This window comes from Aulostomus chinensis, chromosome 15 (genome assembly GCF_037954235.1).
Source record: "Aulostomus chinensis isolate RoL2024-O1b breed Wild chromosome 15, RoL_Achi_v1.0, whole genome shotgun sequence".
Classification (NCBI taxonomy): domain Eukaryota; kingdom Metazoa; phylum Chordata; class Actinopteri; order Syngnathiformes; family Aulostomidae; genus Aulostomus; species Aulostomus chinensis.
This window is the reverse complement of record NC_141334.1, coordinates 2,679,950-2,696,536: the sequence shown is the minus strand read 5'-3', so window position 1 is coordinate 2,696,536 and position 16,587 is coordinate 2,679,950. Positions and strand designations below refer to the sequence as shown.

The following is a 16,587-nucleotide window of genomic DNA, read 5'->3' as shown; positions in this document are numbered from 1 at the left end:
GCTATTCGTGCCAGTTTGAAGGCCTTGATCCAGAGGAACGTTTGAAGTGGTTTTGCTTGTAACTTTTGATGTTTTTCTTTTTCTCATGGTATTGTTGGCTGTCGCCCTCCGCTCCATCTATCGGAGCTCGCCAGCCCGTCATCGTATCATTATTATTAATTACCTTTATTTAGAACTGAATGTGTTCAGTTAAATAAAACTGTTACGTAATAAATGTCTACACTGATGCACCGCACCAGATTGTAGCTGCAAGCTAATTAGCATCGACAGCCCCTTGGGGCTCATGTTCCAGTCTTCCACTCACTCCACTCCCTCTGTCTGTCAGTCACTCCACAGACTTCGAGGTGCACAGGAACTGGTTGGCCATCACGCACAGTCTGCCGGTGTCCAGGTGGTACCACGAGGTCAGTATGATCTCGTCAGCCTCGGGTGAGCTGACTGAATCAAACTGGACCTTTCGGGGTGGTTTGTCCTCGCTGTAGCCACCTTGTCACGTACAAATGGAACTGTTCACATTTTAGAAATGACATGTTTGACTCCATGTGGTTGTGATTGTAACTTAAACACATCTGGTGATTTTCTATGTCAGGCAGTAATTTGATAAAACTTGACTGCAAGGGGGGGGGGGGCCAGGTAGGACGTCTCCGTGTCCCTGAGGAGAAGCCCCTGATGTGGTTTTCTCTGCCGTCCCTGCAGAACACATCCGAGTGGACTCTGGACTACCCGCCGCTGTTCGCCTGGTTTGAGTTCGGTCTTTCCCAGGCAGCGCGGCACTTTGATGACAAGATGCTGCTGGTGGAGAACTTGAACTACTGCAGTCCGTCCACCGTCCTCTTCCAGAGGCTGTCGGTCGTCTTCACGGACGTGCTCTTCATCTACGCTGCTAGAGAGTGAGTCAGGATGCCTGCTGGCAGACCTCGTCGAACCAGCTGGAACGTCCCGTAAAACAAAACTTCCCTCACTGAGGAGGAGGCGGTTGTTTCTGTCAGCAGGGTCAGCAAAAAGCCCCAGGACACAAGTGGGGTTTTTCCACCTTGACGTCCTTGTGGGTCGAACGCTCTGACTTTGATGGAATGTTCCTGGTAGACGGCTTCTGATTGGCCGACTGGCTCTATCGTCCTCCAGGTGCTGCAGGTGTGTTCAGGACCCAAAAGGCTCCCGGGACATCCTGAACCGGCCGTCCTTTGTCCTGGCTGTGCTCCTGCTCTGGAACTTTGGCCTCCTCATCGTTGACCGTATCCTTCACGTGGCGTCCCGGCAGAGTCATCGCCACACAAGCACTCGCCATCACGCTGGTTCCCTCACTCACGGGTCCTCCTGACTGACCCGCCAGCGGCTCCTCTGATCCATTCTTGTGTTTCAGAGAATGTTTCTGTTTCCGTCAATTAGCCTCAACCTCCATGTTTATAAGTACAAAACAAAACTTTGCTCCAGTGAAATGGAAAATGCAGTGAATGCTCCATTGTTGTCGTCTGATGATGATGATGATGATGATGATGATGATGATGATGACTCCTCCTTGACGTCGTCCTCAGATATTCATTTCCAGTATAACGGCTTCTTGTTTGGTTTCCTCCTGCTGTCGGTAGCGAAACACCTGCAGGTGACAACCCCTTGATGACATCATCAGAACCGTCCAGGGAAAAAAAAGCATTTCAAAGTTGATTTTCTTGATGTTTAACAGACCTGTAGAAATGCTGGTCATGATGTCATCACTGCGGCATCTGCTGATTAATCGACGTTGATTGATTACACACGTGAACTTGGTTGTTTAACAGTGAGTCAGGTACACACACCTGATGCAAGAGTGTGTTACCGCAATAATGATCTGTGTCTGTTGAACAGTCCCAGCACCTGCAGGGGGCGCTGCTGTTTGCTATCCTGCTCAACCTGAAGCACATCTACCTGTACGTGGCTCCGGCCTACGGCATCTACCTCCTGAGGAGCTACTGCTTCACCCAAGACAACAAAGGCAAAAAACACACACACACACACAGAGCTCAGTAGCTCCACGTTCACTGTTTGACGACAAAAATACCTCATCCCTGACATGCTAACTTCCCCTTGGACTACAAATACTGAGTTTTCCTCATGAAAATGTTGATTTTCCTGTTGCTAGGACAACAGTGTGGAGGAGTAGTAAACAATCAAGAGGCACAAACAAATCCCAACCAAACAACCATGAAACCATAGCAACCACCTCCCAGCTAGCTTGTAGCAGCACAGCTACCACAGACGTATCAGCAACAACTGTGCTTTCCTGTGCAGACGGCTCCTTCAGATGGAGGAGCTTCAGTCCGCTCCGACTGCTGGCGCTGGGCAGCATCGTGGTCTCGGTCTTCGCTCTGTCCTTCGGCCCGTTCATCGCCATGGTGAGTGATGTCATTGATCCTCACTCTTTTGTTCATGTGAATCCAGAGGTACTGAGGTTGTCTGTTTTGCGTTGCGCTCCCCAGGGTCAGCTCCCTCAGGTCCTCTCCCGTCTCTTCCCCTTTAAACGGGGCCTTTGTCACGCCTACTGGGCCCCAAACGTCTGGGCCCTCTACAACATCCTGGACAAAAGCCTGGCGGTGCTCGGTGAGAAGACAGCGCTGCTTGCGCCAACCTGTCCAGCGGGAAACACGTGTGATGTAGTGTGACGGTCCAGTGAGGGCAGAAGCTGTTTTACGAGTGTCGCCTGCCTGTTGTTTTTGTATCGCTGAGTTCTATCAAGTCCTTCGTTTCCAGCTGGAAGCGTTTACATATTCGCAGAATTTCTGTTCTCAGTAATCACGTTGTTGATGATGTGACTCAGGCGTTCGTCTGAAGCTGCTGCAGGAGGCGGAGCTTCCCCGGGCCTCCATGACGGGCGGGTTGGTTCAAGAGTTCCAGCACTCGGTCCTCCCCTCCATCTCGCCCTCACTCACGCTTGTCTGCACTCTGCTGTCCATCCTGGTGAGTCAGCGGAGCGTTTGGCGCCTGAGCTGTCAGGGAGGTGGGGGGACAAACCCAGAGCTAAAAGAGAGAGAATGACGATGTTTCTGTAACTGTTGGATGTGGAAATAATTCGCTAAGGAACGATGGCGTTGACACAAGTATGAGGTGTCTCTCCTGACTGTCCTCTGCTCTGCGTCTCTCCAGCCAGCGGTGGCGTCCATCTGGTGGCGTCCTAGCGGTGCTCGTGGTTTCCTGCGCTGTCTGCTGCTCTGCGCTCTGGGCTCCTTCATGTTCGGCTGGCACGTCCATGAGAAGGCCGTCCTCATCGCCATCCTGCCACTCAGGTCTCAGACACTCCTTGAATGCTGAAATCTCGATGGACTGTGCGAGGTTACAGACTCCAACTGGGCCGACGCCGTCCGAACATTCCTGTGTTGTTTTCTTGCTGCAGCATTCTGGCGGTTGAGAGCAGAGAGGATGCTGGGATCTTCCTGCTTCTGACCACTACGGGACATTACTCGCTGTTCCCGCTGCTCTTCACGCCGGCGGGTAAGGAAACTAGAAGCTGGACGAGCAGAGGAGAGCGTGGTTGTTCTGAAAGCTCAGCCGTGACTTTCATCATTTGAGTCCATCGTCATTTTTTTGTTTTGTTTTTGGTCGTAGTTTCATAAAGTTTTTCTCAGCAAAATGATACATTATTGAATTTCATTTGTGTTTAAGTGCTTGTGAAAGAAATGTGACCAACTCCCAGATCGCACCTTACCTGTCGAGCGCCAGCGTAGATTAATAAATGTGTGGTTTTTCAGAGCTGCCCATCAAAGTGGCGCTGATGCTGATGTTCACCATCTTTTCCTTCACCGCTCTCAGGAAACTCCACAGGTGAGTCAAAACCGTCCGTCGCCACAGAACCACGAACGAGTTCGATAGAAGTTTGAAGTCATAAAATCCCCTCTCTGTGCGTTTTTGTCAGGATCCATCCTGACGTGACATGTAATGAACTTGTACATCATTAGAATTTCTCCTGCCGGGAAGTAAAATAAAGTGATGCATGTTTTTAGGTTAAATTGTCTTAATGGGTTTTCAGATGTTTTTACATCCAGAATCTGAAATTTCAGACTCCAGCCCCCACAATGCTTTGCAGTCTTCTGAGTCCGTTCTGTCTCCTCAGTGGGCAGCGAGCTCTTCTCCATCCTCTGGAAGTCAGCTACCTGTTGGGCCTGGTGGCTGTGGCGATTGCCTGTGAGCTCATCTTTCCTTTGTCGCCGTGGCAACAGAAGCTACCCTTCCTCCCTCTGCTGGTGACTTCGGTGTACTGTTCGCTGGGTGTCTGCTACTCTTTCCTGCGTCTGTACGTCAGTTTGCTGAGGCAGGACAAGAAGCCTAAGCAGCCCTGAGACTCCATCCATCCTGCACCTGAGGAGCCGCAGGTTTGATTCCCAGCACGCTGCCATCTCTCCTGCACCTGCGCACAGCAGCCTCACAGCCAGCGACACGTCACTGACCCGCGTTCAGTGAGCAAATCAAATAGGGATGTTTGTTTGTTGAGCTGCTGATGAGTCGATGCAGATCAACATTCCAGGATGTAAAGGTGAACTACCTGTCCCAGAGTATTTATAGTTGGATACAAATTAGAGATGAAAAGATGCTCTAAGGTTAGCGTAGCAGCAGCTAACCACCGCCGCTGCAGTGACCGCTAATGTTACCCACGCTGTACTTCAGGCGTCAGATGGCGATCAGAAGGTCTGTGGCGTTGAAGACTTTGAAGTGAATCATGGATAATTGATCATTTGACATTTAACCATTAAAATGTCACTGCACACAAAATTCATCAAAAAATATCTACAACTTTACCGATGCAACGCTTCCTTTCTTTGGTGGGCAGGAGAGGAAGGAGACGTCCACCGGTGCCAGCTCGGCATTCCATGATATTTTATGTTGTTGAACAAAACCTTGAAATGCCTTCAGCTCGTGTGAACCGCAGACTTTACTGTAGGTCATTGAACTGGACGTGAGGGAACCGCACGTTCAACGAGAACTTGTTTGTGTTTTGGGAACCCTGTTTTTCACCTCCAAGGAACGCGAGAGCAGTGAGTCACAGGGAGCCATCAGGCTTCACTTCCTGTCCATAAAACGGTTTCAGGATTGATGTCCAGACTTGTTTGCTTCAAACTGATGTGAAAATGACATCAAGTGAACATTTGTTCAAAAACTTTATTGATAAGGCAACACAAAACATGATTTGTTGAAATGAACTCATTTTCACTCTCAAATCTATTGCACACTAACTGTTAGCCTCCATGCTAACACGCACAGCTATCTGTTAGCAGCTTTAAGGACAAAATGGCCTCCTTTTTTCCCCCCGCAACTTGGACTCAAAGTTTTCGTCGTTTTTTTCCCCATCATCCTGGTTTTATCTCACACATCATTGTAGAAATATTAAAAGGTTCATTACAAGTCATTCGAATCATCCTTTAAATCCAAAAGAGGAGACCAGCCACACAAAACTAAGTGCTCATCGCCAGCTAAAGCTGTAAAACACCACATGAAACAATGCTGACGTGCTTCCACACGTTATTGCTGCTTTGCTTTTTTGTTTCTGAAATGAAATGAAGGAAACACAGTGAGAGGAAAAGCTGCAGCCCTTCAAAATAAAACCAAACATGCAACCATGTGACTTGTAAAATTAAATGTGAATTGCTGATGTTTGTTTGTTTTTAATTGTCATTATTTTGTTGTTGTTGTAACGCAAACACACGAAAGATCTGTTTGTCATCATCTTGGTTTGAGGAAATCTAGAAATTGTGTCAGTGACGAACCGGAGGGTTTTCCAGAGAAGTTGTAAAAACAATTGTTCGCCATTTTTGTAGTTTATCCTCAACAGAGGTTTTTCATGCTGGCTGTGCCGGTTCTGTCTTGATGTCACAGCTACAGTTTTACTGTCATAACCGTGACACAAGCGTGCGGCTTAAATGGGACAGAGAGAAAAAAAACTGTGAATCAGCATCTCTGTTGTTTCACTCCAAGCAGATCGATATGTGAGGGTGTGTTTGTACCAAACTGAAATCAGCACGTGTGTCAGGAAAGTGGAGTTCAGTCGTTTGTCCACCAAGTGAAGCAACAAGGTTATTTTTTTTAGGTCGGAACCTTCCTGACCTTCTCATTTTTTACATTTTTCTTTTTTTTAATTTACTTAAGGGAAATGCATCCAAAGGTAAACTGTGAGTATGGACGCTTGGGTGGGGTTTGGTCATCGGCTCTGTGCCCAGCAGGTTGCATGAAGAGCTGAGAGTGGCTGCACATGCAGGTGGGTGATTCTCTGTTTGATATCTGGAAAATCAAAGTAGCCAATAGACTCACAGTTGGACATTAGCAGAGTTAGCCTGTTAGCCGTGAGTGCTTATTTGTCTTGTTTGAGAAGAGTTAGCCTGGGCTTGTCTGTGGAGCTCAGGGTAAACCAGCTCAATGCTAGCTTCCCTGCTGCTTTGCCTGAGGTTAGTTTATTTATCCCAGGCTAGCCAGTATGACACGAGTTAGCCTGTTCAACCCAGTTTGGCATGAGTTGGCTCACTCGCCCTGGTGAGTCTGGCACCAGAGGAGCTACCAGGCTGTGTTTGTCTGCCCCTTCACACTGGTGGCTGCCACCACGGAGTTAGAGATGATTAATCAGTGACCAGGGTGTGCGTGGAAGCCGAGTGTTCTCCTCTGCGATGACTGAAGCTGTTACGGTGTTAAGAGGATCAGAGGTTAACGCCAGCTTACTGGAGAACGGACTCCCAGTGTGCACTGCTCTCTGACGCTGGAATTGGCGCATAAATATCGGTTAAACATCAGAACTCTTCTGTTTTCATCACAGTCGAGCGACGGGAGAGATTTCCCTGAACCGTGGGAATGTTTCACTAAATCCCCCTAAAAGAGATTTTAAAGCAAGACTGTAGAACTTCTTCACGTTGATGAGAAACGTCATGATGTCACTGAACTGGGTCAATGATGTCGGCAAGACATCAGCAAGTAAATCACTCAGCTCATGTGTGCTAACATTAGCCACAGAAAGCTACTGGTCAGACCAGACCAAGAGAGCCTGTAGAGACCTTTTGAGGATTCATTCGGGGGTTTTTCCTGGCTGCGTCCCTCCAGGTTCACACCTTTGGACAAAAGGGGGAGGAGTTGTAGAGATGGTGGATGATTAGTGGGCTGGATCAGGAGTCGGTTCCACTTGCAGCCCGCAGTCGTCCCCCGCTGCCTCACTCTGATGTCAGGTGACTCCCTGGGAGCGGAGCAAGTCTGTTCTCTGTTTTGGATGATGATCGGGGGGTTGGTTTTGTTTTTGGGCTTCAGTCAGTCTTTGTTTCTTGTTCCGGTGCTCTCATCGCCCCAGACCCTCCACGATGATGACTAACACCGGCGTCAGGTCCATCAGGTTCTTCAGCATGTCCATGATGTCCTCGTGGTCTTTTGCACCCTCGATGAACTCCTCCAGGGTCATCTCACCTAAGGGGTCAGAGGTCGAGAGACAGTTGAGGGGCTGTCATGGTGCATTTCTCAGGTTTAGTGCCCGTCAAGCTCTCTAGGTTCTGCACAGTTAAGGGGATGTCACGGTTCCTCAGCCTTTACACCATGAACACGCTGGTGATAATCAGGGGAACCTCACTTTAGCTCCACACCATTCGCCCAGAACATTAACAGAACCTGTATTAATGTTGCAGAAGCCTTTTGGGAACTTACCTACAATTTTGGTTCTACTGTTTGCAGAACCAAGAGCACTATTACAGAAACTTCCTCCAGGACACAGAGAGGACAACGTCCTAAAATATTCCCCACAAGAACAGCTGGAATGTTCTGTAAAAGTCCTGCAACTAAATTAAAGAACGGTACACACTGACGGAAATGATTTGGGAAGGTGACCAGACGACGGCCTCACACGGGTGGAGACGTTCCTGTAACGTTGTTGGAACCTGGCATCAGCGGTCGGCCATTTTCTCTTGGTTCTAAATCTCTATCCAGGGTTCTTTCAGGGCCTCATTGATAAATGTCACACAGAAGAAGAAACACATCGCTTTCAAAGCCAAACGTTGGGTTTCATGACAGTCACTGAGAGGAAAATCTGCAGTTCCCCACGGTAGCTGGGACTCGTGTGTACGAACGTTTAGTTTCAGTCGGTGTAAAAGCTTAGTTGGATTTTCACCATCGCGCCCTTGTAGTGAAGTGTTCCATAAACACCCCCCAACTCAAAATGATATGTAGAACATTGAATTATTGACCAAAGTTCCCTCCAGCAGGTCGGTGGTTCTACTGCCCCAGGAGCAGAGGCGGGCGCCTGTGTTCCCAGGCTGTGGCGGACGCGCCGTGGCCGTAGCTGTGCAGCTTTTATCGTTGAAAGTGGGCGTGTTGAGGGCCAGACATGAGACCTGGGATTTATAAAGGGAGACAGGTGTAGGACGCGCACGCACTGTTGTAAACTGATCACGTGTCATTACAAGGGCGTTCCTGTGGTATTCACGTCTATAGCAACCAGACTGATGGCATCACACCGTAACAACATGACGTCAAGAAATCAGTGGCGTCCGAGGGAGGGTCATAGTTGTGAGAAGTCACTGGCTATATTTACAGATTTTGATATAAGTAGTGTGTGTGTGTGTGTGTGTGTGTGTGTTTGTGCCGCAGTGTTGCATCGTGTTGGTGTGGACTGTGAGAAGCCACGGGTACTCAGCTGTACCTGTAAGAGTGACTCAGAAATCAAGATGGTGGCAGTTTTCAGGGGTAGAACCATCAAGACTAATATTATGGCAGTGTCTGCTGCTCTTTACCTTCGCCCTTCACGTCGATCCTCTCAAATATGAGCGTGACGATCTCCTCGGGGTCAATGTCTCTGTTGCGTGTGATATCCTGGATGGCCTGCAGAGGGAGACGCACAGGAAGTGATGACAGCGGTCTGATGTCAGCTGCAGCGCCTGAATAACCTGTCAAACTGTCAAAGAAACGGCAGACGTCCTGAACCTCTGCTCATGATGAGCACGGATACGAGTGTCGCTGGTGGGAACCGGCACATGACTCTCTGGTTCTGGATGCACGAGAGACAGAAACTTTGTCTGATTAAAATTTGTGCCCCCCCTTTGTTTTCTGGGTGAGACGATGGTCCAGGGTCGCAGCCGAGGGGCTGGCGCTCCCCTGCAGACTGGGCTGGAGTCATTCGTCCCACTTTCAGCAGCTTCCTGACGGCTGATAGATTGAGCTCGTTCAGCAGATTAACACTGGTCTAATTTCAGAGCTAATCCAGAGCGGGAGCGGCAGGCAACTCTCTCCTTTACAGCAGCTTCAACTTTTCATTTAGCGAATGTTACCGCAGCACCACGCAGCAGGTGGACTCTGCTGAGACCAGACAGCCATGCGCCCGTGTGCCCGTACACACTTGTGAAAATAAACCTTATCTGGGGAAATTCTGCTGCCACCAGAGCGAAGTACTGCCAGTGTGATGGAAACGAACAGGCTCCTGTAAGTCAGTGGGAAATGTTCTCCAAAATAAGGAGAACTTTCAATTTTGACTCGGTGTCTTAACGTCAAACTTAAAATATCTGGTTGTTGTCAGGGACCAGAGAGAGAAATCTGCCCTCCTGTAACCATCGTCTGCACTTTGTCCTTTGGGACAAACCTAACAAACCCTGAATGAATACAGAAACGCAGTCAGGTTGCTTTATGGGTAATGTAGGCGCCAGGGTGATGCAAAGACGATGGGTCTCATTCATGAAATGTTCTTATGTGCAAATTTCTCTTAGCACAGTCACATGACTTCAGCGTCACCCTCACTAAGCTTCAGGCTTCTTCTTTTCACCCTGCTGAACTTTATGACCTCCACGACCTCTGTAGGCTCCATTCAACTCTCGTTAGCGGCCCTCGATTTCAGCTTCATAAACGCTTCAAGATACACCAGGATGGGTTCTGGTTTTTTATGACATGTTGAAGAAATGTTGTCACTGTTAGTTTCCATTGTAGATTTGAAGAATTGGACGATCGTTCTGCTTCCTGTTGCATTCCGTCCACATTCCAACCCAATCAGAACTCTTAGTGTTCCATGTGCACAGTTACCGAGAAGATGGTTTCCAGTTCCTCTTTGTCGATCTTTCCGTTTCCGTCCTGGTCGAAGAGTTTGAAGTACCACTTCAGCTTCTGGTTGATTTCCCCCTTCAGCATCAGACTGATGGCGGCGATGTACTCCACAAAGTCGATGTAACCGTCCTGCCGACAGAGGAGAGGACGAGTTGGATCTCATGGGGTTGATTTACAGTTTTAAAGCCATGTTCAGAATTGAAAACCTCCTTCCTTCTTTGGCTTTATTCATTCAGTAAAAATCAATTTTATTCAAGAAAGAAGTTGTCAAGTTTTCATTTTCTGCTCTGTGTAAACTGATAATCGGAGGTTGTACACGGTTAAGGTCCCGTCTAGTTTTGTCATTCGTCTAAAATAGATCATGGTTGAAAAATATGTAAATCATAGATTATGTTCTTTGAATATGTCAAATACTTAAATTATTTTATCATAATTTGATCAGGCTGTGTCAAGAGGTAACAGCCAGCAGCACTGGCTCCCCGCCCTCCCTCTAGTTTGGATTTTGGCCCCTCTGATGTCGACCAGTGAGCTTCATGAGGGGCGTGGCTTCAATATATAAAGGTCAATGAACTGTGAAATGTCCTGGATGTGTCCATGTAAGTGCCTGACACTTACACCCAAAATAAATACGACTGGAAATTGAAATCAGTCAAAGCGGTAGCACCAGTTCAAACATGTGCGGAGGCCATTGAAGCCCAGACACACGCCGATCCTGTTCCTGTAAAACCGAAACGTCACCGTCCAAACATTTGGTGAGTCGACACGAATAACTCTGGTGTCTGCGAATGTTTGAAAACTGAAAACATCTTGCTGCAGTAACAGCTTCATACCCCTGTGAGAACCAGCGCCTGGGTAGAGCACAGCTGAGCTAAATGCTAACAGGCTGACGGTGAGGGTACAACTAGCATGTTAGCCACTGCTGCGTGTTGGTTGAGCATGATAGTGGGCAGTGTTGCTCATTCTCTCTGAACAAAGTACAGCTGAGGCTTCAGTTCTGCAAATATCTGCTCTTAAACAACTTTGTGATATGAAGGTGCATCCAGCAGCTTTCCCAAGAGACGGCGAGATGGCGGCGCTAGAGGGGAACATCCCAGAACCATCTGACTCGGAGGCGCTTACCCTCTGGTCGGTAGCCATGTCTGAACTGGGTTTTTCGGCATTTCATCAAATACATGTTGAGATACATTAGAAACATTGTGACCTGCTGGTGACACCAGAGCCCAGTTCAGCGGGGGGCCTCTAACACTTCCCCTGGAGACCCTGAATGTCCGTCCAGTTGTTCTGATGTTTCACTAAAATGACAAATTATATTATTCCGGTGGCGCAGGAACATCTCCAGCTCGTGTAGGCTCAGACCTTAGTTCAAGGGACCCGCACATTGTCTCACACATTTAATAGGAACCTCAGTGACCTGCAGTCCTCTCAGCCCACTGTCCCAGACCCCACTGCTGCTGTCAGATGTTAATGTGACACGTTGCTGCCACACCACAGCCACAGCGTTGCGGCAACACGGCAAAATCAAGAATGCACAATCGGCAAGTTCTGTGCTAGTGTCTCCCTTCCAGACCCCGGTGACCTCCCGCTGTCCTTCTCTGATGAGCCGCTGAGCTGCCAGAACATCTCAACTTCACCATCGCAGACTCTGAATCCACTTAATTCCTGGAAACTCACAGCGGGGCTGATAGCTCTGCATGCTAACCCTGTAAGCCAATTAGAAAGCGAGCCGATGGAGCTTCTGCGGTTTCACGCTGGTCGACACTTTCCATCTCTGCCGAAGAACAATTGAGATGTTCATGGCAGAAAATCCCATGAAATGTGTTGATGTTACGTTGTAGCGCTCGCTGTTATCAGGTGTGACGTCCGTGTGGCACTTTAGAGGAATTACAGCTGCTGTTTTGCGTGGGGTTTTATGAAGGATGAACGATATGCTACCTCTGATAGCTGGTAGAAGCTGAGGTGATGTCGATGTCGTCAGCTCAAACACGATACCTCAGGTTTGCACTGAGAATACAAACATTTTGATTTTTAAAAGCTTCCTTCTCTTGATTTCCAAAGCTTCCAACTCAGATATTTACTGTTAAAACTTAAACATTGGCCCGGTTCTGCTCGTCAGACTGATCCGTGTGCTCAGATCCGGGTCTGCTGGCTCGGGTGGCGTGCGGGTATTAAGGTGCAGGTTTCATGTTTTGGGCCTCAACTGCAGTTGTTTTAGTGGTTCACTTGTATTTGCTTCTCTAATTCAAGTCAGTTTAACCTGATTCTTGATAATAATGATATTTATAATGAGCTAAAAATTATTAATAATAATTCTAATAATATTTTAATATGATTATTATATAATATAATAATATTATATTAATAATAAATTCTAATTCTAATGGAATAACATCGGAATATTTTGGAATAAGCTGTATTAAAACGAGCCCTCATATCTCACTGACATGTTACACTGATATTGAGCACGATGAGATGTTTCAGCTGGAAATCTGACAAACACCGACGTTTTTGCAGTTAATTCCATTCCTTTATCTGACATGGGGGCGAATTAAAGGTCCAAGAAGCCCATATTTTGGTTAAAACTCCCCCAACAAAGGAGGTCAAACACAGCTGAGCTGGAGTGAACGACATAAACAGACACTTGAGTCTCATTTTGGTCCCTAACCCTTCACGTAAGTCACAGATATGAAAATTAATACAACTTTAGGTTTCCTGTCTAAGTCTAAGCCTAGGTTTTGTTGCTGAGCCCTGGATTTTGAACCTCTTGGTTTTGCCTTCGTGGTCCCACGTCACCCACGGCTGGAAGTCATCAACCCTCCACATGGAGACGGGGAGCAGTTCTGCAGTTATGAAGTAGCGCTGAATAAACTGCTGCGGTCCAACAGGCATCAGAGGTTCTTGCTCCAGGAACAAAGCTGATTCATGATTATTAACTAATTTATCACCGACAGCCACCATTTCCCCAAAGATCGGCTTACTGAGTCACCACAAATAAATTTGCTTTCATTTAAAGTTGGGGTGAAATAGGGGGTCAAGCGCTAGCTGACCCAGGTAGCGTGGAGGGGGCAGACTCGGCTCACCAGGGACCTCAGAGACCACGATCGAGGTCCGAGGCCAGTTTGGCGACGAGGAATAATGTTACTGTGCTCGGAGGTTGTTCTTGTCTCCTGGCACCCATTGGCGGTGTCACCTCATAGGGTCGCTAACATTAGCAGCTGTTAGCTAGCTGAGCTGCTACAACCAGCAACATTATTTGACCTTGGTTCCGAACTTCCTGTTATCAAACTGGCCCCCGTAGGGCTCGGAGGTTCTGTTCAGTCCTGGTTCGTTGGTTTCTCCTGCTTAGCTGATACAGCTAGCAGCAGTTAGCCGCCAGCTCACAGCTTCCAGGATGGTTTTGGCAAAGCAGCTGGAGGACGTCAGAGAGAAACATTTCCACCGCCAAATATCATCTAGTTTGACCCGAATAATTAAGATAAGCTTCTGCTCAGTACTCCAGTACTTGAAGCCCCGCTCCCAAAAACACCCCAGCAGGATTCGGACAGGAAGTCTTGGCTCTGTGCTGATTAGCAGATCTCAGGATCTTGTGGGTGAATTAGCTGGCGCATGTTGAAGTATGATTATTGTGTTTTTACGGGGGGGGGGGACAACAACTGCATTGTGCTATCATTTGTGCAGTTTTGTTGTTGTTTTTTGGCCAAGACTTTTGACTTGGTGAACCATGTGACCCGGGACCTGCAGCAAAATGAAATGGAGAGTTTTCACCCAGACTTAAAGGTTTATATCGACAGCGCGTCTTTGAGCCATGCACACACACACACACGCGCGCATTCCACAGCTGATGTCTGGCTAATGGATGCGGTTAAAACCTTAATATACAGCAAAGGCCTCACTTATATTTCAGGTTATTTGCCAGGTATTATGGCTCTTGAAGCCCGCTGACTCATAATCAATTCGGACAATAAGTATTCTAAAGAGTTCATTGTCTTTCGGGTGCATCAGAAACTGTGCATCCACCCGACGGTGCGCCCTGCTCCTCCACCCGTGAGATACACGAGGTGAGAACTGGCTTTTTGAACACATCAGTGTTGATGTTGGAAAGAAAGATTCATGTGTAATACCCTCACAAGGGACCTGAATGAGAGTTTGAGCGTCTCACCCCGTCCATATCGAAGGTGAAGAACACCTGGTCCACGTAGCTGTTGGCATTCTCGTTCATGCCCTTCAGGCCCAGGATGGCCTTCAGCTCGAACAGTGTGATGAGGCCTGACGGCGACTCCCGCATGAACTTATTGTACCAGTGATGCATGTCCTCCGCCAGGATGTCGTCCAGGTTAGAACCGTGGTTACCCATGGGTGCTGTCCAGCTAAACGGCCCCTGACGAGGGTGGCGGGCCTCTTTTGTTTCACGATGAGTGAATGTGGGTTATGAGAGAGTTTGCAGTGTTTCCTTGGCCTCTTAACGAGGAGAGAAAACAAAAAAAAAGTCACAGTTTTATCACGTCAGAAAAAAAACGCACAAGGCTGAACGTGATCTGTGTCTCTGCCTTAACAGGATCAGAAGAAGAACAAACGTTCAAGTGGCTTGGAATCCTTATCAGACCATTTTAAGAGGAAGAAGAAAATCTTACAGACAGAAGAAGGAGAGAAACGAGGAACAGGCAGCAGGAGGATCGATAGAGGAGTAAAAAAAAATCCCTTTGTTGCTTTTACAGGGGCAGAAGAGGAAAGAATGCAGCAGGAGCTTGATGAAGGAGAGGAAAATATTTTCTTAGCAGGAGATGAAGAAAAATGCCAAAAAGGCTAGGGCTCCGCGGTGGCGAGGCCAGCAGACTTCATCAGGATGGTGGAGCCGGCGACATCCAGGCGTCAGTGACTCTGCAGAGAGCAAAGCTCAGGTCTCTCTAACCCTCTTAGATCATGGAGGAAGAATAAAGGATGCTCTTAAAATAACTCCCTAATGGGATCAGGCCGCTGTGCTGCAGGTTTCTTTCTATAGGCCAAGAGGCTTTACCTGCCACTTCAGGTGAGGGGGTGCCGCCACCCAGGCATTGTGGTTATGTAACTGCTTCACCTGGTTGTCCTGGTTCAGATGGCGAGGTTCTCCGATGTGACACCAGTGTTGGACACGAAGAAACGTGGTCCCACAATACGTGACAGGGAGTTGCTTTGCTCCGTTTGTCTGTCCAGGCCTCACAGCTGCGGGAGTGGAGAATTCTGGGTAAATTCTGTCTCCCTGTAGAGCTGCTGGACATAAACAGAAAACCTATCAATCTCAAGAGGTCAGAGGTCATGGAATCATTCAACAGATGTGAGAAGAAAAACTTCCCAAAGTGACAAAGACACAATGGAAACAACAGATGGTCTTCCTCTTGTCGGGGAGCTATGCTAGCTGTTTGTCCATGCTAAGCTAGGCGAAGCACATTTCTCTTTCTGTCCCCTTTAAATGAATTCATGTGTTCCTGCAGGTCATTTTTTTAAATTCTTGTCCTAATTTTTGGGCTGCACGGTGGTGCGGTGATTAGCAGTGTCCTCTCACAGCGAGAAGGTTCTGGGTTCGAGTCTCGGCTCAGACATGGGATCTTTCTGTGTGAGTCTGCATGTTCTCCCTGTGCCTGTGTGGGCTCTCTCTGGTACTCCGACTTCGTCCCACAGTCCAAAGACATGCAATTGGGGACGAGGCGAATTGGATACTCACCCGTTAAAGTGTTTGGTTGGAAGGAAAACCTGCATACACACGGCCCTCCATGGCACATGATTGCCCACCCCTGCTCTAAATTGACCGTAGGTATGGCTGTGAGTGTGAATGGTTGTTTGTCTCTCTATGTTGGTCCTGCAATGGACTGGCGACCTGTCCAGGGTGAACCCCACCTCTCACCCCTAGCCACTGGGATAGGCTCCACCCCCCCTGCAACCCTTAATAGGAACAAGTGGAAGAAAATGAATGGATGTCCTAATTTTTGAAACGCCTCAGCGTCCACATCCGCGCCCTTGGCAGACTCTCGCTGACATAAACAACCTAATTGGTGAAGCCAAAAATCTAAAAGCAGCAATGCCCCAACACCAAAGTGGCAGCTTTACCAAGAAAGAATGCAGCAGCGTGTTTATCCGATCAGAGCTGATCAGCTTTTATTAGACTCCAATCAGACGCCGCATTTAGAAGTTTCTACAAGGTTGTAACTGCCCCTTTGACTCGTCTGAATCCAATTTAAATTACTTTGTCTCCTATCTTGATCTTTTTCAACTCGCACAAATTCAAGTGGCCCACAAAACAGCTGCATTCGCTGAGGAGAAGAAATGTGCTCGCAGAAAACTTTCTAATCGAACAAAAACGTAGCTCGCGTCAACTCTTGAGCCCAGACGTCCAGCAGACAAGTCGCTCATATTCATGTCACTGTAGGTCAAACCGGCCTAAGCTTGCCTCCTGCTAGTGGGCAGACTCAGATTCTGCGGTCAATGGAACCGCACTGGGGTTCACTTGGAAATGGACCGGAACCACTGGGGTGAGGCGGTCTTGTTTCTGCTCTAAGCGTCTCTGCTTCACGCATCATCAAAGTGGTGTCGATTAGTGAA

At 47.9% G+C, this 16,587-nt stretch overlaps 2 protein-coding genes across 3 annotated transcripts; one reads left to right on the top strand and one right to left on the bottom strand.

Annotated features, from left to right (window-relative positions):
* Positions 1 to 11: 11 nt before the first annotated feature.
* Positions 12 to 5,711, top strand: alg8 (ALG8 alpha-1,3-glucosyltransferase). Its single transcript, XM_086179327.1, has 13 exons — positions 12 to 58; positions 326 to 404; positions 697 to 890; positions 1,126 to 1,235; positions 1,536 to 1,603; positions 1,846 to 1,972; positions 2,269 to 2,372; positions 2,457 to 2,577; positions 2,795 to 2,934; positions 3,121 to 3,260; positions 3,368 to 3,465; positions 3,723 to 3,795; positions 4,085 to 5,711. The coding sequence occupies exons 3-13, from the start codon at positions 787 to 789 to the stop codon at positions 4,308 to 4,310; spliced, it is 1,311 nt and encodes a 436-aa protein (XP_086035453.1). The 5' UTR covers positions 12 to 58; positions 326 to 404; positions 697 to 786; the 3' UTR covers positions 4,311 to 5,711.
* On the bottom strand, positions 5,123 to 15,117 carry guca1d (guanylate cyclase activator 1d). Of its 2 annotated transcripts, XM_086179331.1 has the most exons (5): positions 15,029 to 15,117; positions 14,174 to 14,892; positions 9,997 to 10,146; positions 8,721 to 8,808; positions 5,123 to 7,404 (listed from the first exon to the last, which is right to left on the bottom strand). In XM_086179331.1, the coding sequence occupies exons 2-5, from the start codon at positions 14,366 to 14,368 to the stop codon at positions 7,280 to 7,282; spliced, it is 558 nt and encodes a 185-aa protein (XP_086035457.1). In that variant the 5' UTR covers positions 14,369 to 14,892; positions 15,029 to 15,117; the 3' UTR covers positions 5,123 to 7,279. The 2 variants fall into 2 exon arrangements, with proteins under 2 accessions (XP_086035457.1, XP_086035458.1); XM_086179332.1 differs by lacking the exon at positions 15,029 to 15,117 and having other exon boundaries at positions 14,174 to 14,939.
* Between the last annotated feature and the right edge of the window lie 1,470 nt (positions 15,118 to 16,587).